The following is a 23,279-nucleotide window of genomic DNA, read 5'->3' as shown; positions in this document are numbered from 1 at the left end:
AAAAGACCCCCAGGCAACTGGTCCTTGGCCTGGCTGGTCCATCCCAAATTCAGACATGAGCTCAACCCCCTGAAGCAAAGAGGCTCAGAGCCAGGGGTTGGGTAGTCAGGGACTTGTCATATGAGGTCTGGTGAGGCCAGCTTTGCTCTATTTTGGGAAAGCGATCAATCGTGTCAAGGGGTGACCATACTGGCCAATCTTGGGAGAACCTGGCATTCCGACAGGCACCCTATGTACCCTGACCCACTTGCCAGTGGCAGCTAATTTTAGCAGAGCTCGGAGATGCCAGCAAGTGCAGAGGATGTTGGGGTCACTCCTGGCCAAACCCAAAGAAAGGATGAAGAGGTGTCTGAACCTCATAGAAGAGTCCAGAATGTCCTGGGCGTTGCTGTCACAAACCCTAACGGCCTCTTCCATCCCATTTAATGGCTGTTTGGGTTCAAGGCAACTTAAGGAGATTCTATAACAGTAAAACAAAAAATCTGATTAAAGCGTATTGTTTTACTTGGGGTGGGGGGTGTCAGGGTAGCCAGAGGACCTGAATCTACTCCTGCTTGTATATGCACAGGTGCCCTTCCCATCTGCCCCCCACCCCCACCCCATGCCATGGCCAAGCTCTGTCTTTTCCACCGCTTCGCTTCTCCTTCCCACCCAAGTTCCATGGTGGAGCCCCAGACTGTGTGACGAGCATCGTCAACCCCTCCGCAGATGAAATCCCACAAGGATCCCCCACTATTCACAAGTCTGAAGCCTCATTGGCACACAGGGCTCCTCATGCCTACCTGTTTCAAGGCGCCCGATTTTCATCTTCTTTAACCAGTCTGAAGGGTGGGGTGGGAGTGGGCAGGCTCCAGCCACCTCATTAACCTCTCCACAGCAAGTCCAACCAGTGTTCAGAGAGCATGGCATCCTGTCTCATAGCCCTGTCCCTGTGGCCTTTGTCAAACCCGACCCCACGTGGTTCTTTGTCCTGGCCCTGGCCCTGGCCCTGACCTTGTGACACTAGGCAGGGTATTTCAGGAGCCACCCCTCAGGCCCGTTAGTGCGGAAGTCCTTGGCTGCCTATCTTTTGCAACACTCAGCCAGACGGTCCTCACCTGCAACAGGTGGCCTCAGGAGTCAGGAACATCTCTACTTCCCCAACGACCCCCTGCTTGTCCTCTCAGAGATGGCTGTGGATACTACAAGGAGTGGAGCCCAGTCGTTGACTCTGGTAAGGGCCACTCACAGGACAAAGGCCTTGAACTGGGGGTTAGGGGGAACCTTGAGAGCAGTATGCTCAGGTTGGGGAGAGGGATTGCTGCAATGGCCCTTGAAGGATGGGTGTGATTCTGTAGGAGACCTGGATGTGCCCCTTCTTCCCTGCATCCCTCCTCACTGGTGCCATGATTGTCTAGCTCTTGAGGAGTCCAAGGGGGCTTGTTTCTGGGATGACGATGCCTAGCCTGGGGACCGTTTCTGAGTGCTGCTGGCCTCTAAGAGATACCTCATGCCTGTATTTGGAAGAGTGTGGGACTCTCTTTCCCGGGAGTACGTGAATGGCTGACCTAGGGTCACTCATTCTTGTGTATATAGCTAACACAGGGCCTGGGAAAAGAGGGGCCAGGCTGAGGCTGGGCATGGGGAGCACTGACACTATCTCTGGACCTTCGAGACTGTAGCTTTTATCTGCAGGCTTCTCTGGCCCTTGTCCAGATCCTCTGAGGTCCACGGTTCCCTGGGGCTACCTCTGCCAGTGGTTGGTGTCATCTTTTTTCCAGCAGTATAAGGTGGGCTGTCAGAGCCTGCTCAGGACATCTGGCCCTGCCAGCCCCATCCCTCTCACGTTGCTATTCAACCTGTGACCTAATCCAGACCTGCAGCATTAAGAGCTAAGGGATTTCAAGGGTGTCTCCCACTGTTTCCCTGAACTCTGTCCTCACACAGCCAGCCGTACAACCTTGAGAAAAACGTGTGCAGATGGGTAGCATGCTTAGATGGGTTTCCCAGGATTCCTGGTTCCAGTAGATGGCTGCTGCAGCTGCTCAGCCTAGTCCATGGGATCCTCCTAATGTGTCCCTTCCTGAACCCCTAGACCTTAAGCTGTCACTAGCTGCATATATGTTCTCTAGACCTTACCACATCTCTGTCACGGTACCCGGATTCTGGAGACTCTGCACTCTGTAGCCAGGCATCTCTAGCCTTCTCACGGTTGCCAGGGTCACTCACCTTCTCCCCTCTATTGCAACTTTCCCACTTTCTTCAAAAGCGAAGATCTGCACCCTCCCAGCCCACCCTGACACCCGCTTCCTTGCCCAACTCGACTGCCATGCCACTCTTTTCCACGACTCTCCGTGAGCGCTGGCCTCACGTGGTACCGTGCTTGGGACAGATGCTCTTTTCTAACATCCCACGCACCACATAGCTAGCACACAGCACACTGCCCAGAGCTGGCTGGCATCAGCTCAGGAAACCCGCTGGCACTCTTCAGGGAATTCAGGGAAGGGGAGTCCTCCCACAGGAAGAGCCCTGTTTGCTTGTGGTCATAAACCTTGGTTATCTGTCCTGGGACTTTTCAGACAAGGTCTATGAGAGAATCTAGCGAGCTCACAGCATCTCTCTGCAACACAAGGTACGGGTAGAGACACATCAGAATGGCTCACTGGACACCCGCCAAAGTCAGGTCCTGAAATCTCGCAGGAAGGAGCCCGATGGGTGGGTGTGGGCTCTGAGTCCAGGCAACTGCTTAGGATCCATCTCCTCACTCTTGGCTCTGTGGGATCTGCACACCATGGCGCTGTGGGGGTGGCTTGTACTATGTGTGTCCACCATCCTGGGAGTGTCTTGGAATGACTCGGGAATATAAGGGAGTCCCAGGGTTGCCCACAGTGGGCCTGGACCGCAATCTTTGCTCCTGTACACAGCCCTGTTAAATAGACTTCATCATGACATGATGCCTCTTCCCCCCCCCTTGTCAGACCTCCCCAGGGTTGCACAGAGCTGGGGCTGGAAGTATGGGCCTCTTCAGACCCAGTGCACACAGAGGAAGGGGCTTCTGTCTCCAGGGATGAGACGACTCACCGTTGGAAGGCATTCTCCACAGCGAGAACAGAGCCCTTTAGCTACTGCAGCCTAAGCCTCTTCCAGCACCCACCCTCCACCCTGTATCGCCAGGTTTGGGGAAGGCATGTGGGGTTATGCGAGAGGTCCTTCTAGCCACAGTGGTCTGGGTCAGTGTGAGAAATCCTGAAGCATGGCTGGTTTAGTCAAGGCTCAGAATGAGTGTTCTGTGGCCAGGTTCAACCACTAGGGGGCAGACTCTCCACTTCCCTACAGCCTCATCAGCATGCAGACCGAGTTTAATGGAAATTTCTGTAAAAGGATCTCAATTTTAAATAGATTTTTAAATGCTGGCAGATCCACCGGGCCAAGAGCAATTCTGTTTACGAGAATGGGGCTGGGCTTTGCGGAAGGTTCCCTCTCACTTCCTCAATGCCAGAAAGTTCTATCGCCTTCTCTGGAAAGGCTGCAGAAGGCAGCATGGGGGTGGTAGGTGTCTTGGGTTTATTCGTCATGGCCTCGTGGGTGAATGCAGGGTCGTAGGGCATGTTTGTGGGTCTTCTTTCAGAGTAGAGGAGGTTCTTATATCCTTCTTGTGAAGCGTCCATATATTCTATGTCCTGAATTTGCTAAATCAAAATTGAATTTTTATGGAGGCAGTGCATGGTCCTCTGGACATTTGGCTTCAGTGATGTCCAGGAGTTCAGGGTACTCCGGTATAGAAGCTGCAGAGCCCAGGTCCCAGACAGGACACTTGCTTTTTCAACATCTAGATAAAGGTGATGACACAAACAGATTGGCCCTACCAATCCCTCACCACAGTGAACTAAGAAATAACAGGTACCATTCACTACATTCTCATCAGGATGCTCTAAGCTCTGGGCAAGTTCTCCTCAACTCCAAGAAGAAGGCACAAGTCACTTGGAGCCCTCATCAGCCAGAGAGTCCAGCCATACACTCCCCAGCCATCCTGGACCATCTCCCTAGCCCTCGTCCTCTTCAGAGACCCTAACTTGAAGTCTTGGCTCCTTTTATGAAGAATCTTGACCTGAAGGCAACCTCAACCCTCACCTTCACCCTCACAGTAATCCAGGGTCCAGGCCTCTGGTCACTAGGAGGAGCTGCCACTACAGAGATGCAGGGATGGGGTCCACCACGGCCTGAGGGCTGAACCTTTGTTAAGATCAGCCCTTCTTGTGCCATGAGACCACAGATATCTTACAATTGGATCCCTTTGATGGTTTTCTGTTTGGGCTGGTTTCTTTTTTGAGACAGGGTTTCCTGCCACTGACTCCCAAGTACTGGAATGAAAGGCAGGTGCCACCACACCTGACTGGTCACTGGGTCCTTCTATACCACTGTACCTCAAGGGAAAAGACAAGCATCCCATGACTGCTGGTCCTCAGGAAACTGTACAAATCTAGGGAAGAAACAGAGGAGGTCCAGGATATTGCTTTGGGGACATCCTGGATTTGCTGAGTACAACCTGGATTGTTCCACAGAGCGCTGAGTATGTCTCTGGAGGCCTTCTCTGCAGGGCTGACAGCAGAAGCCACTGGCTACACGCTCACCCCATGCTCATCTGATGTCGGTGCATGGGGCGAGCCGGTGGGGGGCGGGGGGGGATCTTCTTCCCTTTGGTGTCTTTGTCAAAACCCTTGTCAGACCCATTCCTGTCTGACTTCCCTGGGTTTAAACTTTAGGTGGGGTCCTTTAAAAAAAAAAAGCGGCCATCAACCAAGGCTCTATGTCCCTTAGGAATGCTTTTAGTTAAAGGAAGGCAAGCCTCCCGTGGCTTATGGACTGCAGGTAGAGTTGAACACCAACCCCTCTTCTCTGCCCGGTACAATGGGCTGACATTCTCTTCCTCCCAGCTTTGTCTCCATGGCTTCCAGGTAGCTTCTGCCATGCCAGTCGTCACAGCCATACACTGCTGTGTTCACCAGTTACGAGGCACGGAAGCCCCCTCCTCCTTTGTCAGGATTGAGACCTATGCCCAAGTTCCAGGCACAGGAGATAGAATTACTGTGCCTGGCTTAGCCCAATCAGGGTTTACTGTTCCATCCAGTCCTCCTGAGCAAAGCTTGGGTAACAGGAAGAAGGTGCCCCTGCTTACAGTCCATATCCCTCTAACCCGCCGAGTTTATGTGAAAGACACAAAAAGTACAGGTCCTCGTAAAGGAAGCTGGATCTGTGGCTTTCGTAAATGAAGAGTTCTCATTTTTCTTTTTCGTTCAAAGTACGAGTACCTTTGCAATTATCCCCCGCTGCCCAGGGCACCAACAAATGCACAGATGAATGCTCCCTGCTGTGCAGAGCGGGTACTCACAACGGGCACATGAACCCTTGCTGCCGAACAGAGCGGGCGGCGGCCACACAGCTGCCCACCTGCAGAGTCCAGCTACTCTTGAACTATCATGTGGAGGGTGAGTCCCATACCTTGGCCTTCCACATGCAGGGATGGCTGCTCCCATTCCTCCTCGCCAAATTCGCCATTGAGAACATTTTCTCCCCTCATCCAAAATCTTAGGGGCGATGGGAGTCACTGTTAGGTGGGCACTGTGCTGCAAAGACCCTTCCTGTTAAAGGCTGCCCGGCTCCCTACCGCCCGCCACTCCGGAGTACCCAGGCTAACACTCACTGACATTTGAACTAAACTATAGTAAATAGTCTGAGATGTGGTGAGACGCAGCTGCTAACTCCCCTCCCCCGTGGACAGGTCGAGCAGATCCTGGCAGAGTTCCAGCTGCAGGAGGAAGACCTGAAGAAGGTGATGAGCCGGATGCAGAAGGAGATGGACCGTGGCCTGAGGCTGGAGACCCACGAGGAGGCCAGTGTAAAGATGTTACCCACCTACGTGCGTTCCACCCCCGAAGGCTCAGGTACCGCAGGGTTCATCTGTCCCTAGCCGGGACCTTCTAGGCAAATGATATCCCCAAATCACTGGACCAGTGTTTGTCCAGCTGCCTGAAGCCCTCGGGTGCTCAGGCCCAGCCTAGACCTAACAATTCTTAGGAGAACTGGCTTTTTTTTTTTTTTTTTTTTTTTTTTTTTTGCCTCTAAGCTCACTTGGGAATCTCCTCCTTATCCTGAGTCTGGTCTGTTATTCTAGGTGTAATGTAGTTCTCTAGGTTGCAGCTGCCTGTACCGAACGCAGGGCTTTCCCACTGACGCTCCCCGGTTTGCCTTCCACCCTTCCACAGATTGTTCCAGCATTACCCGACCCCCAGTGTCTAGGGTAGCATCCCTTCACCCACGTTTTCTGGGTTCCCCCATACCTAGTCCACCCGTCGTGTAGGCCACGACACTGAACACCTCTCCCTCTGCCTGCAGAAGTCGGAGACTTTCTCTCCTTAGACCTGGGAGGAACCAACTTCAGAGTGATGCTGGTCAAAGTGGGAGAGGGGGAGGCAGGACAGTGGAGCGTGAAGACAAAACACCAGATGTACTCCATCCCCGAGGACGCCATGACGGGCACTGCCGAGATGGTGAGCAGCCTGAGGGGCTGGCCAAGGGGGGCAAGGGGTCAAAGGTCACCCAGGATCTCGGGAGGGTTCCAAGAGCAGGAATGATGGTGGACCACCCAGCTTCAGAGATCCATGAAGGTGGCTCGGAGGCTTAAAGTATTCCGAGTCCCAGTCCCCGTCTGCCCAGAACAAGAAGGGGCTGGAGAAAGGTCAGTAGCAGGAGAAAAACCCAGCTTCTGTCCAGTTTCCTAGGAGAAAACAAAGCATAGGATTGAGCAGCCAGAGGCCAGCTTTCCTCTCAGGCCACCATTACCCACCAGCAGGATAGACCAAGAGGCGCGGTAGAAGCCACTGCCCAAGCAGCAAGGGTTTCTAAGCATGAGGAAGACTTAGATGGGAGACCTAGAAAGAGAAGGAGCCTAGGATTAAGACAGACTTCCCTCACAGCCATCCCTGGGGGCAAGGCAAAACCCATTACCAGAGGGGCAGCCAGGTGAGAGGTTGCCCGTAGCCACTCAGCCTTCCCTTAGCACACCTTGAACTGGGCAGGCCATGACCCAGCACCCTCATCCATCTACAAAGAGCTCAGCAGTGCCCAGCCATGTGAACAGTTCCACCGGAAGGGATTAGGACCAGCCTTCAGCGAGGGTCAGGTGGCCAGGATACCTGGGGAACAGCAAAAGAGACAGGAATCATAGTCACGGCCAAGAATTCTACCCAGAGCTTCTTGGGACAGTCATTTAGGCTTGAGGAGCCAGTCCTCCGCTGTGTCACCTGGTTCTGGGGACCGCAATCAGCAGGGGTCTCCACCCAGGGAAGCGCAGGGCCTGAGTCCTGTTGAGAAGCAAACTCCAGACAGGTCCAGCATACAGTTGCAGGCTCTGGGGTCAAATGTCTTAACATCTCCGAGAGACCTGGTGGCACCGTCCCATGGGAGAGAGAGCTGCTAGTGTCCCGGCCCTGACCTAATGCCATGCTGCTGCAACTCCTAGCTCTTTGACTACATCTCTGAATGCATCTCTGACTTCCTTGACAAGCATCAGATGAAGCACAAGAAACTGCCCCTGGGCTTCACCTTCTCCTTCCCTGTGAGGCACGAAGACCTAGACAAGGTAAGCCGGGTGGAGGAGAGGAAAGGTGGATGAATGAGTGGGAATGCACTTATGCTGCCTTCTGTTGCAGCTCCTCAAATCACGCTGAGAAAGAGCCCAAGCCCAGAGGGGATTGCAGCTGTGACCCCTGTCACTTCCTACCTGTAAAGCTTTGGCAAATAGATTCTTACTGCGTGACAAAGCCTCTCAGGAGATATGCTGTGGCCACCCCACTACAGATAGAGAAACAGGTTAAACAAGTTGCTGGTAGTGGGAGGTAGCAACAGGCTGTAAGAGTGAGGCCCCAGCTTGCCACAGAGCAATGACTTCTGGCTGAGTCAGAAGTGGGAAAACTCTGAGAATTTACCCCTCAGCAGTCACAACCTCAGGAGTCACATTACACACATGCACACGCACGCACACATAGATGTACTTTTATCCTCCTGATGTAATTGTCATCTAGATGCTTACCACCTCAGTCTGCTAACCTAGACCTAGTCCTGGAAGCTTCTGGCTTCCATCCAATCTAATCTAGGCCTAGAATGTTTTCAGCCTTTGAGACTTACGGCTGAGTACACTCACCCTTTCTTGTTCTTTCTGAACTCTGGCTGGCTGGTTCAACTCAGCTGCTGTGGCTCAAACTTGTCTCCAAGCTGACTGATTCAATTTGGCTTCTCTCTCCTCCTCTCCTAAATTACTCTGTGTGGCTTCAAACTACCTCTAACAATCTGTTCTAATCTTCTTGCTCCTTCTCATTCCCTGGCTCATTCTGTCTTCGCCTGTATCTAGCTTGCTCTCTCTCTCTCTGCAACCCATCTCTGTAAAACTCTCCCAGTAAAACTGCCACTTTTTTTTTCTTTTCTCTCTCTGTGCCCTCTCAAGTAGCTTCCTTTTCCCCTCTCTTCTCATGAGAATTGGGCAGATCCTATTCTGTCAAATCTTTCACTGATTCATCACTTTGTCTACCACTCAATTAGACACCACTTTCAAACATGGGTGCTTCCTTTTGCAAACTAAGATCACCTTCATTGTTTGGGCTCAAAGGTGTGTACTAAGAGTATGTACTAAGAGTACACACATGTGCATGTGCACATATATCATAAGAACTCTGCTTTAGTTTCCTTTGTAGGTATTGTAAATAAGTATTCTTCTGACAAAAGCAACTTAGAGGAGAAAGGGTTTAATTTAGCTCACTGTTCCAGGTTATAGTACATCATAGCAGGGAAGTCACAGCGGCAGGAGCAAAGAATGCTGGTCATATCACATCCACAATCAGAAGCAAAAAGCAAAGAATGCGTGATTGCTTGAGTTCAGCTTGTTTTCTGCACATCCCTGCCTAGGGAATGGTGCCGCCCACTGGGAGAAAGTCTTCCCACCTCAGTGTCATCAAGACAACTGTTCACAGGCCAACTTAATCTAAACAACCCCTTACTGAGACTCCCTTCCCAGGTGATTCTTTACTATGACAAGTTTACAGAACAAATAGTTACAAGCTCTGTCAGAAACAAAGCCAGGTCATGCTCCAAGAGGCAAAAGCAGCAGTCGATCCCACACCTCCTGTACTTTTTAAAGCCCCAAGATCCACAGAGAAATCCATCATCCATGTGCGGCAGGGTTTACTGTAAGAGAGGCATCCAGTGTTATTCAGCACTGCTCTCCCAGGGACCTACCTGGCCTACCTCTATTCTGAAATCCTGAGCTTTGCTGCTCAACATTCTTAGGCTGGGGTTCTAGACCATCTACTCTAAATTCTCAAGGTTCTAGGTACGTGTGTGTGTGTGTGTGTGTGTGTGTGTGTGTGTGTGTGTGTTATTCCCAGTTGTTCCCAATGCCTCTCAAAGCTGTGTGAGTCTACTTCCTCAAATGTGAAATAAGGGGTTGGGAGTGTCATGGCCTTATGGCCTTGTTGGTTTAAAGCCACAGATCCCTGCCAGTGCGGCAGCCATGAGGCCATCCTACCCTTACAGGGCATCCTCCTCAATTGGACCAAGGGCTTCAAGGCCTCCGGAGCAGAAGGGAACAACATCGTAGGACTTCTCCGAGATGCTATCAAGAGGAGAGGGGTGAGCATAGCTTTGCCTGCCCTGAGGGGCTGTCCTGAGCATGTCTGCCTTCATCACAGGGCCCCTCTCCTCAGCTCCATGTCCATAGTCTCTGTACTTCTTGGCAGGACTTTGAGATGGATGTGGTGGCAATGGTGAACGACACAGTGGCCACAATGATCTCCTGCTACTATGAAGACCGCCAATGTGAGGTCGGCATGATTGTGGGTAAGGGCTTCTCCCCCTGGCAACCATTCTAGGCTGCACAAGGGTCATAGCAGCCAATGCCGAAGCATTTACAAGTGCCAGTCAGAACAGGCCTGGTCCCCGAGCCAGGTGGCTGTGGGGGTGTGGTGATATGGGAACTGGAGGTTGATAGGGAGTAGTATGTCAACGTTTGCAGCATCAGGGCGTTAGATGGCCTGCCAACTGCATGCACACCTGCCCTGCCTATCTGGATGTAATTAAACCGCTTTGTCTGGTAAATTGACCACACTGTACGAATCTGTCCAAGTGAGAGCGAATCGGCAGAAGTGGTACCATCCATGTGGCTGGTCAGCCCTGCCTCAGCCTGGCCCTGCCCCTGACAGCAAGCCCAGCTCTATGAACTGCTAGATCCTAAACCCGCTCTGGAGGGAAGGAGATGCTTGAAAAGGAAGCCACAGTGCTCTCTCTTAAGCAGGAGCGGGAGCTGCATACCAACTTCCTCCTCCTGCCCCTGCTCCCACTCTCGGAAGTTCCTGCGTCCTTCCGAAGCAGTAGTTCAACCGAATCAGTTATCTGCTCTGCACACAGAGGTAGAAATGTACGTTTGGACGCTTTGGGCCCTGATTGCCCAGAAAATCCATGTGTTAGGCTCTCCAGAGCCAGATCCCCAATGCCGTGTGCTTGTATTCATAAGTTCTTATCCGTACTTACGCTTGTGCCCTAAATAACATATGCTTTATAAACTCCACTCATTTCATATTCATACATATATAAAACGTCATAGGTGTGCACGTACGCGTACACACATATACATATTTATATTTGATGTGGCTGTTCTGAGACAGAGTCTCGCTACGTAGCTCTCGCTATCCTAGAACTCACTATACGGACCAGGCCTCGAACTCACAGAGATCCACTTGCCTCAGCCTCCTGAGTGTCAAGACTAAAGGTATGTGCCACCACACCCGGCTATGTGCTGGTACTGTACGCTCCAGCCTGACCCCTCCGCATCACTTCTCATTTCCTGCTTTTACTTGCGATCTTGCCTGTGTAGTGAAAATCCCTCTCTCCAGGTGCCCTTGGCTGTGCCTGCCTCTGGGTCTCCTCCTGAACGCCTCCTGGGGCTCCTAAAACATTTTAATCTGAACTTAGTCCAGTCACCTATGGCTACTCCCCAGGCACACCGCCACCTCCTGTGGCATGACGCACACGTGATGGGTATCTTTGCTGGCCCATGGCTAACTGCAGCAGGTCCTGCCTGCAGTAGCTTCTGGAGGGCTTACATGGTGCCTCACTCACTTTGAGAGTCTTCTAAAAGGGTTCAGGAGAGAGACTCCAAAAGGTGCCTGCAACATGCTAGAAAACAAGGGCTGGAGAAATGGCCGAGGAGTTGTGAGCACTTGATGCTCTTCCAGAGGACCTGGGTTTGATTCCCAGCACCCACATGGTGGTGACTCACAACTGTCTGTAACTGCAGTCCCAGGAGATCTATACCCTCCGCTGGCTTCTCTAGGCATCAGACAGACAGACATGTAGTGTGCAGACAGAACATTTATATACCTAACATTTAAAAAAAAATTAAAAAGGGGGTTGGGGATTTAGCTCAGTGGTAGAGCGCCTGCCTAGCAAGCGCAAGGCCCTGGGTTCGGTCCCCAGCTCCGAAAAAAAAAGAAGAAGAAGAAAAAAAAAAGCCATGACCCCCTCACATTCATTTCCAGTGTCAAAAACCACATTGGCACACCTTGTCTTTCCTCCATCCCCAGACTTCCCAGGAAAGGAGTGGGGATGCCATTCTTGTTAGAGGGCAGTCTGCAGACTGACCCCGCTACCCTTCGTTACATAGATGCTCCAGTCTCCCAGCATCCGCCCCCGGTTCTCACAGCCTCAATGTGCCCCATCCCTCCCTCTAGGCACTGGCTGCAATGCCTGCTACATGGAGGAGATGCAGAATGTGGAGCTGGTGGAAGGGGATGAGGGACGCATGTGCGTCAACACGGAGTGGGGCGCCTTCGGGGACTCGGGCGAGCTGGATGAGTTCCTACTGGAGTATGACCGGATGGTGGATGAAAGCTCAGCGAACCCCGGTCAGCAGCTGTAAGGATGCCCCCTGCCCTCCTAGCCCACCCCGGCAGCTGCTCTGGCCCGGGTCATCACAGCTGGGTCACAGCACACAATAGCTTGTTTATAAGCAGCTCTGGGGAGAAGCAAATTGACGTCTTTCTGTGAGCTCTTTCCTTCAGCTCAGTTACACCCTGCTCTGTGAGGTGTGGAGCTGTCACCGGGGTTGGTATAAAATCCTGTCCCTCTACTCTCATAGGTGGCCGGCCACTAGATGGCCCTGAAAGACCCTTAGCAAGGTTTATCTGGTTTAAGGCAGAAACCCCCACAGCACATAATGCATGCCAGATCTACACAATGAGTATTGGCATTTAGGGGAATGTATCTTGGGATCCAACTGTCTTGAATCATGGCTACTGCAGGGTGTTGAGGTATGCTCCTCTAACCTCAACACTTGGGAGGCAGAGTCCCACAAATTTCTTTGTGTTCCAGGCCAGCCAGGGCTACAGAGCAAGTTCCAGAATAGCCAGGGATACATAGTGAGACCCAGTCTTAAAATAAAAGTAACTAAGTAAATAAAATGAATGGTGCCTGAAACAAGTTAGCCACCTACATGGTACTGTTCTCGGGCTAACTACTTAATGAGTTTCATATCAGAACCTCACAGGCCTCTGTTGGATCATTTAATATCTGCTGTATTTCAAGGTGAAAATATGGAGGCTCACACATTAGACAAAAATATACCAGGCTGCCACGGGCCATGCTGGCACCAACCCTGTGAGTCACTGAGAATAGTTAGCATCCCTTCACGTGGTTGTCACTGAATTCCCAGGGTGCCGGCTTCACACAGGTTTGCCACCAGTAAGTTTTCAAAGGACCACAGAGGGTAACTCTGTGACCCTTTCATATACCAGGGCCAGCCCAGAGTCAGATGAGGCCCTCAGCTGGGTTTAAAATGTGCAGGTTCCTAGGACCTGAGGTTTCTGAAGCCTCTGTTTACAAAAGTGGGGGCAGGGTGTGAGGGCAAGGACCTTGGGTAATGGCTAGGGGGTGGGAATGAGAGGAATCACAGTGCCCCACGTGGTCACCTCCTAACCAGAATAAGCCTGTGGGGATTTCCCGACGGCCAGCTGGCATGACCCACAGTTCTGTATCCAGGTACGAGAAGATCATCGGTGGGAAGTATATGGGCGAGCTGGTACGACTTGTGCTGCTAAAGCTGGTGGACGAGAACCTTCTTTTCCACGGAGAGGCCTCGGAGCAGCTGCGCACGCGCGGTGCTTTTGAGACCCGTTTCGTGTCACAAGTGGAGAGGTGCCTGCAGGGGGCAGTAGCAGGGCCCAAGTGCGGGAGGGGAAGGGATGGAGTGGGCACAGAGACAGCTCAGTGGACACAGAGAGATGGAGCGCGGTTCTAAGGGAAGCAGAGTAGTAGGTCAGGGGCACCGGGGAACATGAAACTAGGCTCAATACTCCTAGGACCTCTTGAGTGTAGTGTTTTATAAAAAGGCCAAGAATGGGGTTTTGTAGAGCACGGTATGGTGAGGTTGGCCCATGCTGAACTGAGGCCCTGGGTTCGGTCCCCAGCTCTGAAAAAGAAAAAAAAAAAAAAAAAAAAAGCCAAGAATATGTTTTGTAGAGCACGGTATGATGAGGTTGGCCCACACTGAACTGAGGATTCCCTTTCCTCCCTGAGATACCAGCCATACTACAGGTATAGTGTATTTACTTAGGGAAAGGGAGACAGAGAGAGAGAGGGGGGGCAGACAGAAGAAACACAGAGATAGACACACAGAGAGAAGAGACCGGCCAGGAACATATAAAGGGGAGTGGGGGAGGGATGGGGAAATGAAAGAACCGGAGAACACAAGGAATTGCCAAGCAGTCCCTTTTACAGCAAGCCAGGCCTACCTAGCTGTTGCCAGGTAACTGTTGGTAGCCTAGAAGGAATGCTAACACTGAGTGTCCACTAACTCAGTGTCCACGGTCCCCAGTTTCTCTCCATTACCCAGAGCCAGCGTCTCTCAGTTTCATGCCACAGCTCGGAGAATATGGCGCTGCCATCCTCGCGACAGCGAGGATCCGGAGCTGAAGAAAGGATTGCTAGGCAGGGCAAGTCATACCCATTCCCCCCAGGACCCTCAGTGACTTCCCTCCTCAATCCTGCCCGCAGCGACTCCGGGGACCGAAAGCAGATCCACAACATCCTAAGCACTCTGGGGCTTCGACCCTCTGTCACCGACTGCGACATTGTGCGCCGTGCCTGTGAAAGCGTGTCCACTCGCGCCGCCCATATGTGCTCCGCAGGACTCGCTGGGGTCATAAATCGCATGCGCGAAAGCCGCAGTGAGGACGTGATGCGCATCACCGTGGGCGTGGATGGCTCCGTGTACAAGTTGCACCCGAGGTCAGCTTCCACCTTCGCTTGCGCTTCAACCTCCCAGGCTTCAACCTCTCCTTCTAAAGGGAGGCTCAAAGGGCGTGGCTTTTCAGTCATTTGTGAGCCCATCCTATTTGGCTCTCCCTGGGCCAGGAAAGCTGAATGAATATACTGTAGTCTGGGGTGAGGGGTGGGGGTGAAGAGATAGGGTATGGGCTGCCGTGGCGGGGTGGCAAAGGTGGGCTCTAAAGGATGGGATAGAAATAGCAGCCCTATTTTCCTCCTGTTCAGCTTCAAGGAGCGGTTTCACGCCAGTGTACGCAGGCTGACACCCAACTGCGAAATCACCTTCATCGAATCAGAGGAGGGCAGCGGCAGGGGAGCCGCGCTGGTCTCTGCGGTGGCCTGCAAGAAGGCTTGCATGCTGGCCCAGTGAAATCCAGGTCATATGGACAGGGACCTGGGTTCCACGGGGACTCCACACACCACAAATGCTCCCAGCCCACCGGGGCAGGAGACCTATTCTGCTGCTACCCCTGGAAAATGGGGAGAGGCCCCTGCAAGCCGAGCCGGCCAGTGGGACAGCCCTAGGGCTCTCAGCCTGGGGCAGGGGGCTGGGAGGAAGAAGAGGATCAGAGGCGCCAAGGCCTTTCATGCTAGACTCAACTACAGAAAATGGCGGAAAACTCTCAGGACTTGCACTTTCACGATTCTTGCTTCCCAAGCATGGGTCTGGCCTCCCAAGGGAATGCTTCCTGGACCTTGCAATGGCCTGGCTTCCCTGGGGGACACACCTTCATGGGGAGGTAACTTCAGCAGTTCAGCCAGACCAGACCCCAGGAGAGTAAGGGCTGCTGGTCACCCAGACCTGGCTGTTTTCTTGTCTGTGGCTGAAGAGGCCGGGAGCCATGAGAGATTGACTATCCGGCTACATGGAGAGGACTTTCCAGGCATGAACATGCCAGAGACTGTTGCCTTCATATACCTCCACCCGAGTGACTTACGGTTCTGGGATGAACCCTCCCAGGAGATGCCAGAGGTTAGAGCCCCAGAGTCCTTGCTCTAAGGGGACCGGAAAGGGGAGGCCTCACTCTGCACTATTCAAGCAGGAATCATCTCCAACACTCAGGTCCCTGACCCAGGAGGAAGAAGCCACCCTTAGTGCCCCTCCAAGAGACCACCCAGGTCCTTCTCTCCCTTGTTCCCAAATGCCATGCCAGCCTCTCTACACCAACCTGGGACTGTGGGGGAGTTTTTAATTAAATATTTAAAACTACTTCAACATGGCCTGTCCGTTGTTCTTTGGCCTCCGTGGTGGTGACAGCAAAGAAACATCACTGATATACACAGATACTCCCTAAATTGGCTGTGTCTCTATTTGCTGTGCCCTGCACCACCACCACCCACCCTCCTGCCCCCAACACTATTCCCCGGGGTGTGTGTGAGAGGTAGGCTGTAGGAACAGGAATGAAGTGACATGGGGGACACTGAATATCCCCTGCTGGGCCCAGACAACCCCTCCCCCCAAGCTGCCCTTGCAACAGGGAGGCGCTGCTCCAGTCAGGGGTGGGGGAGGGGTCAGTTCAGCTCTAGGATGGTCTCAGCCACATTCTATCTCAGAACCAGGGAGGAAGCAGGAAGGGCCAAGGTTAGGAGTTGTTGAGCAATTTCTAAGGTCCCTCCAGAGGCTCTGGTTGATGACATCACTAGCAAAGGGCTTAATCTATGCAGCATGAATATGCCTTCGGGTGAACAGACTTGTATGAGCTTAATGCACATTTATTTCTCAATGGAACTACCCAGGAAGTCAAGCTTACTCTGTTCTCCGTTTCATTCAGAAAAAAAAAAAATCCCAAATTGGTGGTTTTGGGTGAAAGTCGAGTTTTCCTTGAAATCTTGCTGTTTTCTGGTAATTCTCATGTCGCATTGCTTCCGATCGGCTTCACTTTCTTGAACAAACACAAGCATTGGCATTCACAGGGCCCAACACTCACATTTGCACACTTACGTATTGGAGCAGATTTTCAGTACAATGTCTTTCAGCTTCTCCTACAGACCGGACTCTGAGGCACTGTACTGATGTTTTCTTTTTTAGTCTCTCTTTACACATCCAACCTGAATGAATGAACTTTATTTTCAGATAGTTAGGAGGGGTGTTATAAAATACTCATACGGGGTTGGGAATTTAGCTCAGTGGTAGAGCGCTTGCCTAGCAAGCGCAAGGCCCTGGGTTTGGTCCCCAGCTCTGAAAAAAAAAAGAAAAAAGAAAAAAAATAAAATACTCATACAAAAGGAGGCCTTGGATCCGTGTGTGGTACAGACTTGTAATCCCAGCACCAGCCTGGGCAACATAGTGAGTTCCAGGCTAGCCTCGGCTACACAGCTGACCCTCTCTCACAATAAAGGAGGGTGGGGTGGGACTTGAGGCCCACCAGGGGCGAGTGCCCATATTCTAACCCACCTTGCCACATTGGGATAAGGATGAACATTGAACCCAGTCAGAGGCCTACTCATGATCTCCCCTAAGCTGTCCAGCTTCTCTGACTTCTCTGTCACACCAGGGTCCTCAGAAGTTGACTGTTGCTGTTTGCAACCAAAGCCCCTTGGTCCACGATTCGAGATGGGCTCTGCCAGCCAGTTTCACAAGAACCCAAAACTTCCCTGAGAAACAGTATCACACAGGCCTGTCACGTGCCGGGGCCTCTGGATTCCAGATGTTGAACAGGCTGGGTGGCCAGGAGAAGGCTACAGCTCTCCGTTGGGAATGTCAGAGAGAACTTGGGGAGGAGGGTAGAGTGAGGTGGAACTTAACGAACAGCAAGACTCCAAATAGGGTGGGTATGAATGACTCCACAGGGCAGGCGCGAGTGAACAGCAGCTCAGGTTGGAATGTGAGGAGAGCACATTCTGTCACCCCAATCCTGAGTTACCCCCAAACCAAGTAAATGGTCCTGCGGGGCTCACAGCCTGCTCAGAACTGCTGTCTGTCTGTAGTCAGCTAGGCAGCAGGCCAGAGCTCAGGGGTTTTACCTGGCCCAGAGGATACTGTCCAGAGACCATCTCGGAAACACGCACTGCTTCCTAAGCTCACAGCAGCGAAAGCAGTAGTCAAGTAGGAGGGAGGGTCAGGTGACAGGGACTTCCAATATGACCTGGAATAACAAAGGCTTTGAGTGTCTCTGACAGGGACAACACGGAGCCTGGCCACATGAGATGGATCTATGGATCCTAGGATGTTACACTCGGGGGCCTGAAGGTTACCAGCAGTGTGAGTGGGATCTACTTGGGGTCCTGTCTTTCTCCACCAGCGGGGGTTTCCAAGTTTAGCCCAGTTATCCATTCCTCTCCTTATTTGGGCCTCTGGGTGATAAGGCTCAGACATAAAGAGTCCAGTGACAAGATCATTCAGTCAGACCACTACGGACCATGGTAAGTGCTGGGTGGGGAACAAGAGACCAGTCATGCACAAGTGCTAGTCTCTGAGCTGCCAGGGGACAGAGCCAGGGACTTCTGTGCCTGTGCTGGGCTCTGGGAAGTGATCTCTCCGGGTGGGGAAAGGCCCCTCTCCCTGGCACTCCCGCATGAGACTACAAGTGGTGGGAGGAGGTCTTTGGAGAACTGGAGAGAGGACCCCTCTGACTATCAGTATTACAGGCCAGTAGGAAGGCTGGGACCCGGGGCAAGGCTGCAGCCACCAAGCAGGCTCAACGTGGCTCTTCCAATGTCTTCTCAATGTTCGAGCAAGCCCAGATTCAGGAATTCAAGGAAGTGAGTACCCTATCTCAAACAGCCTCTCACACCAGGGGAGACCGCTTCATCCCCCATGCACACTGCTCTTCTCCGAGGGTCAGTGGTCCTCGCTCACACCGCCCGAGCCTCTCTCCCTTGCCTACCTTCCCTGGAAGAGATGGGGTTAGCAGCTCCCACCTGAAGGCCGTCTCCTCACAGGCCTTCAGCTGCATTGACCAGAACAGAGACGGAATCATCTGCAAGTCAGACCTGAAGGAAACCTATTCCCAGCTCGGTGAGTGGATCCATGGATCGGCCTCCCAGTGACCCGTCTTGCTGTCCTCAGGGGCTTGCTCCGAAGGACATGGCCCGCCCTTTCTCTCACAGGCTAGCCTCAGTTCAGTCACAAGTCCCCCACCCCCTACCTGCCCACAGCTGGAGCTGCCCCTGCCTCTCCCCTCACTGCCTGGGAAGCTGGGGGGAGCAGCCTGGGTCACCTCTAGTCCTACTTTCATAGGGAGGGTAAGTGTCCCAGAGGAGGAGCTGGATGCCATGCTGCAAGAGGGGAAGGGCCCCATCAACTTCACCGTCTTCCTCACGCTCTTCGGGGAGAAACTCAATGGTGAGTTTGCATCGGGTTTGAGTCTCCTTAGCCAGAGAGCAAAGCTGACCTCACCTGACCCCTGAGCCCCATGTGAGGCTCAACTTAACTCACCTGAAACTTGTGGACCCTGCCTGCCCATGGCCAACGCGGAGGCCACGGAGCATCCTGGACCGACTTGTTCAGAAAACATCCACTTCCAAATCACAGTTTTGACTTCCCAGCTAGGCCAGCCAATCCCTTTGATCCCCAAGAAACACTCTGTAGGGTGAACCCTGACGCACACCTCCAATCCACCCCACCTTACCTTTATTCACTTGATGTAGCCTGGGCTTTACAAGGCCCCAATACAAGAAAGCTCCCTTGTAGTCTAAATTCATCCCAGGTAGGGCCTAGAGGCTGGGGATGTGAGAGTTGACCTGGCTGCTTCTCCCTCTCCCACCTCCCCCCTCTCCTCCTTCCTTCTCCCCTCTCCCCCACTTACCCCTTCCTCCTTGCTCCTCCCCACTCCCCACAGGGACCGACCCTGAGGAGGCCATCCTGAGTGCTTTCCGAATGTTTGACCCCAGCGGCCAGGGAGTTGTGAACAAGGAGGAGTAAGTGAGGCCCTTGCATCCCCATGGTGGGCACCACAGGGAAACCACAAGGGTGGTGAGGTCATTTGTGTGTCTCAGGTATGTGACCAGTTCTACCCTGGGCCCCAGTCACTCTCTCCCAGCTCAGGCCTTCTCTTTCCTCAGGTTCAAGCAGCTTCTCATGACCCAGGCAGACAAGTTCTCTCCTGCTGAGGTGAGACACCCTGACCCCATCAACACCTGCTCCTGGCATTGTGGCAAGCCCAGGGGTTAGGCCTCAAGACACCCCCACCCCAGGGCTGTGTGGTGTGAGCTAAACGGCTAACAGGGTCTTCCCAGAAGACATATGGGCTCTGTTAAGGCCCGAACGGGAGAATTCGGACTCACAGGAGGGTGGGTTTATCTCTGTGGTGAGCCCTTCGGTCTCTTCCCCGCTGGGCCCGTTCCTTAGTCTGTCCACACACAGGAAAAGCCACCAGACTGCAGTTTGGGGCTGAAAAGGCTGAGTCCCAAAGCACAGCTGTTGGGACAGGGCGTCACATCTCTGCTGTCACCTCCCGCAGGTGGAGCAGCTGTTCGCCCTGACGCCCATGGACCTGACAGGCAACATCGACTACAAGTCTCTCTGCTACATCATCACCCACGGGGATGAGAAAGAGGAGTAGAGACACGCGGGGGTCACCTCAATAAACTCTGTGCCTGAACTAGAACTGAGGCGTTGGCTTGACTGTGACAGGCGGGATGGAGGTGGACCATGCAGGGCACCTCCCTACACCACCAAGTAAAATAGCAACCACTGTTTTGCCCGTCACTGAACTCCAAGAGAGAAAACAGGGTACACACAACCTCCATGAGGCCCAGGAATGAGCCACATGTGGGCAACCCAGCTCTTGAGGTCTGGGGAAAGACAAAATATCTTGCTGGACACTTTCTGCCCAACATCCAGCGAGTGGATGCAGCCCCAGGGACTTCCAACCACATAGCCTTCCCTGTACACTCAGGTCTACTGCCCCGTTCTCCTTTTGATAGGCTGCCTGTGTGGGCCCCTATGGGAAAAGCACAGCCAGAACTAGATGCTGGCTGAGGGGTGGAGGCCTTGCTTAACACGTTCCGTGTCCTGGATTCCATTCACAGCAAGCACCTCTCCCTTAGAGGGCATCACGATCATATGGGAAGCATGGGAAGAGGATGAGATGATGGGATATGATGCTGGACACACAGCCGATCACAGATGCTAGAAATGGGTCTCCTGCTTCATGAGGCCCTCATCGGGGTTTTGTTAAGGAGTCATACAACTATATCCTAGGGAGAGGACTGCCCCTACAGAATTGTTAGCCCCCCACCCCACCCAGACCCCCCTTCTCTGTCAGACAACAGAGGTTGCAGGAACAGGCAAATTCCTCCACAAGTATCTAGGGAGAGACAGAAAAACTAGTGAGTGCTGGGGCAAACCAGAGCAGCCAGCTCTCTGTGCCCGGCCTCCCTCCAAGCCTGCCACAGTGGCTGTAAACTTGGAGCTGGGATGAGGTGAGAAAGAACAGGAGAAAGAGAAAGAGGGAGGAGAGGGAAAGGAGGAGTGAGGGAGGGAGAGAGGGAAAGAGAGAGGAGAGAGAGAGACACCTCCCGCCCAGCCCCACCTCCCACTCCCCACCCCCGCCCTGAGCAAGCGCTCTACCACTGAGCTAAATCCCCAACTGAGAGAGAACTTTTACACCATGCCTTCCTGAAGGCAGGCAAGAAAACGGCTTTTACCTGCCCAGGTGCTCCGCACCGGCCCCTACCTGAACCTGACAACTTACCTCAAGACTCAAGGCTTAAAACAGTTGTTGTGGTTTCTGTGGCTTATGGGGTCAGAAAAACCCGACTTTGCCCACATTTCCAGGCAGAGGGAAGCTCATCCCATTTCACTGGAGTGCCAGCCGGGACAGGATAGACAAATCCAGGAGCTGTCCTAGTCTGGTGACAGGCCTACACACTGGTTTCACAAAGCAAGGACTATGTGCAGCCCACGGCTCTATGCAGAGCTTGTTGAAGACTGAAATGCACAGAGAAATCACAGGAGTCCAGGGGTGAGCACAGCAGTGAATGGCTGTTATCCCAGCACCCAGAAAGCAGGGGCGAGGGGGATTGTGAGTCAAAGCCAGTCTGGGCCAAGTAGCAGAACCGTCTTTCAGAAAAAGAATCTATAGATTGGATATTGTCTCTGCATTTTTTCATTGTCTTTGAGCAGTTTCAGACTCTGGAGGTTATGAGAAACATCAGCCCATGGCTTTCATCTGCAGACACAGGAGGAGAGGTGCAGGTGGTTTCCCCTTCCGCTCAGTCAGAGAAGCCAGGCTCTCATCTCAGCCTTCCTGATTGTCCAACCTGTGGTGCTCCTTGAATCTGCTTCCAAACTCTTTGCGGTATCTCACTGGGTCTCTCATGAATGAGCAAATAAATCTTCGCCAGGCATTCATTTTATTTCATACTTGAGTCATGTGTCCTACTTTGCACCTGGTGGGGGTGGGTGTCGGTATGAGCATGAGGACCTTAGAGTCCCAGAACCTACAGGGGAGAGCTGGATGTGGTGGTGCATGCTGGTAACCCAGTAAGTATTGTGGAGTCAGAGGCAGGTGGATTCCTGGGGCTCACTGGCCAGCTGGGCTAGGCTAATCGGTGAGGAACAGGCCAAGTGAAAGACCCTGTCTCAAAATCAAAAACAAAACAAGGCAGACATTCTTGAGGTCTGGCACCCTAGTTTGCACACACAGATACATATACATGAGCTCAAGGACACATCCATACCCACACCCACACAGCCTTGGGTCCCACCTGCCATTGCCAGGTAGCAGCTTCCACTGGAAAGCAAACCTAAGACGTGCAACAGGGCCTCAGAAGCCCGTGTGCCTCAGGCTTGCACCCGAGTTCTGTGTGGCTTGAGGTTAGGCCTCTATACTCTGTGCTCCCTCTGCCTACCACCCTGCACCCCAGTTATTCCTGAAGCTCCTTTAAGGGGCCTTATCAGAAGGATATATAAAAACAAACCCTCCACCTCTGATCCTTCTGCCTTCTTGAAGCCTGGGAAGCCTCCTTGTTCCAAAGACACTGTTACTCTAACCCAAGGTGAACGTTCCGGATTCCCCAGAGCTCTTGGTCCTCTAGAACCTCCCAACCTATCTTACCTCAGGGCCCCACATAGCGACTCCCTGAGCTTCTTGCTCTTATGCTACAACAGCACTGGAGTTTCCCCATCTCCCTGGATGGACTGTAGCCACCTTCTGCTCCTCCTCTCTTAGAGGAGCCCACCCATCCTGACCTGTGCCTCTGCAGAGCCCGGCCGTAAAGGCCTGTGGAGCCTCGCTTCCTACAGTGTGTTTCTGGAATCGCAGGTGTTGATCTTATCTGGGCTCTCAGGGCAGGGCCCACTGTAGAACACAGTGCCCTAATAGCATCTTTAAGGGACAGAAGCAGAGGCATCTAGAAGATGATTCTCAAAACAAGAGAAAGTTAAGTGTTGATCTCATAGAAGACGAACGTGAAACCGTAATGGGGGAATCGAGGAAAAGAATGGGCACTAAGTTCACGTCACGGGAGAAATAAGTTCTGGTTACCACAGCACAGGAAGGGGCTACAAAGAACGGCAATGGCCCCTGCGTCACATAAAACCTAGAAGGGTGGACACTGGATGCCTTTATAAAAGAAGAGAATTGGGTGTTTGAGGAGACAGATGCGATCGCTGAGCTTTAGTTACATACATGTGGAAAGAAAGAAACATGGCAAGGCTCTCAACTCGCATGCAACTATTGTGTGTCAGCTAAAAATACACACGTAGGCTGGGTGTGCTATACAAGTAGGCTTTGTGGTGGTGCACACCTTTAGTCCTAGCACTGGGAAGCTGAGGCAGGCAGATCTCTAAGTTCGAGGCCAGCCTGGTCTGCAGAGTTAGTTCTAGGACAGCCGAAACTACACAGAGAAATTCTGACTTAGGAAAACTCAAACGAATAAACAAGAGCCAGGCTGGTGGTGCAGGCATTTAACCCCATCACTTGGGAGTTGGATCTCTCTGAGCTCAAGGCCAGCCTGGTCTATATATAGGAAGTCAGGCCAGC

The 23,279-nt window shown here is 52.6% G+C and overlaps 2 protein-coding genes across 2 annotated transcripts in view; both read left to right on the top strand.

Annotated features, from left to right (window-relative positions):
• Gck (glucokinase) overlaps nucleotides 1-15,559 on the top strand; it is a 40,799-nt gene extending 25,240 nt beyond the window's left edge. Inside the window, exons 2-10 of the mRNA XM_032916344.1 lie at nucleotides 5,759-5,921; nucleotides 6,373-6,527; nucleotides 7,499-7,618; nucleotides 9,565-9,660; nucleotides 9,768-9,867; nucleotides 11,757-11,940; nucleotides 13,063-13,218; nucleotides 14,077-14,310; nucleotides 14,575-15,559. Of these exons, the coding sequence (XP_032772235.1) occupies nucleotides 5,759-5,921; nucleotides 6,373-6,527; nucleotides 7,499-7,618; nucleotides 9,565-9,660; nucleotides 9,768-9,867; nucleotides 11,757-11,940; nucleotides 13,063-13,218; nucleotides 14,077-14,310; nucleotides 14,575-14,719 (1,353 nt within the window). The 3' untranslated portion in view covers nucleotides 14,720-15,559. The remainder of the gene's footprint in view (nucleotides 1-5,758; nucleotides 5,922-6,372; nucleotides 6,528-7,498; nucleotides 7,619-9,564; nucleotides 9,661-9,767; nucleotides 9,868-11,756; nucleotides 11,941-13,062; nucleotides 13,219-14,076; nucleotides 14,311-14,574) is intronic.
• Nucleotides 15,560-17,936: 2,377 nt separating this feature from the next.
• Nucleotides 17,937-20,725, top strand: Myl7 (myosin light chain 7). The gene is made up of 6 exons (XM_032916298.1): nucleotides 17,937-18,051; nucleotides 18,232-18,307; nucleotides 18,530-18,634; nucleotides 19,131-19,209; nucleotides 19,354-19,402; nucleotides 19,752-20,725. The coding sequence occupies exons 1-6, from the start codon at nucleotides 18,016-18,018 to the stop codon at nucleotides 19,851-19,853; spliced, it is 447 nt and encodes a 148-aa protein (XP_032772189.1). The 5' UTR covers nucleotides 17,937-18,015; the 3' UTR covers nucleotides 19,854-20,725.
• The last annotated feature ends 2,554 nt before the right edge of the window (nucleotides 20,726-23,279 follow it).

Source organism: Rattus rattus, chromosome 11 (genome assembly GCF_011064425.1).
Source record: "Rattus rattus isolate New Zealand chromosome 11, Rrattus_CSIRO_v1, whole genome shotgun sequence".
Taxonomy (NCBI): domain Eukaryota; kingdom Metazoa; phylum Chordata; class Mammalia; order Rodentia; family Muridae; genus Rattus; species Rattus rattus.
Note: the sequence above shows the minus strand (reverse complement) of the source record. Positions and strands in the feature narration are given on the sequence as shown.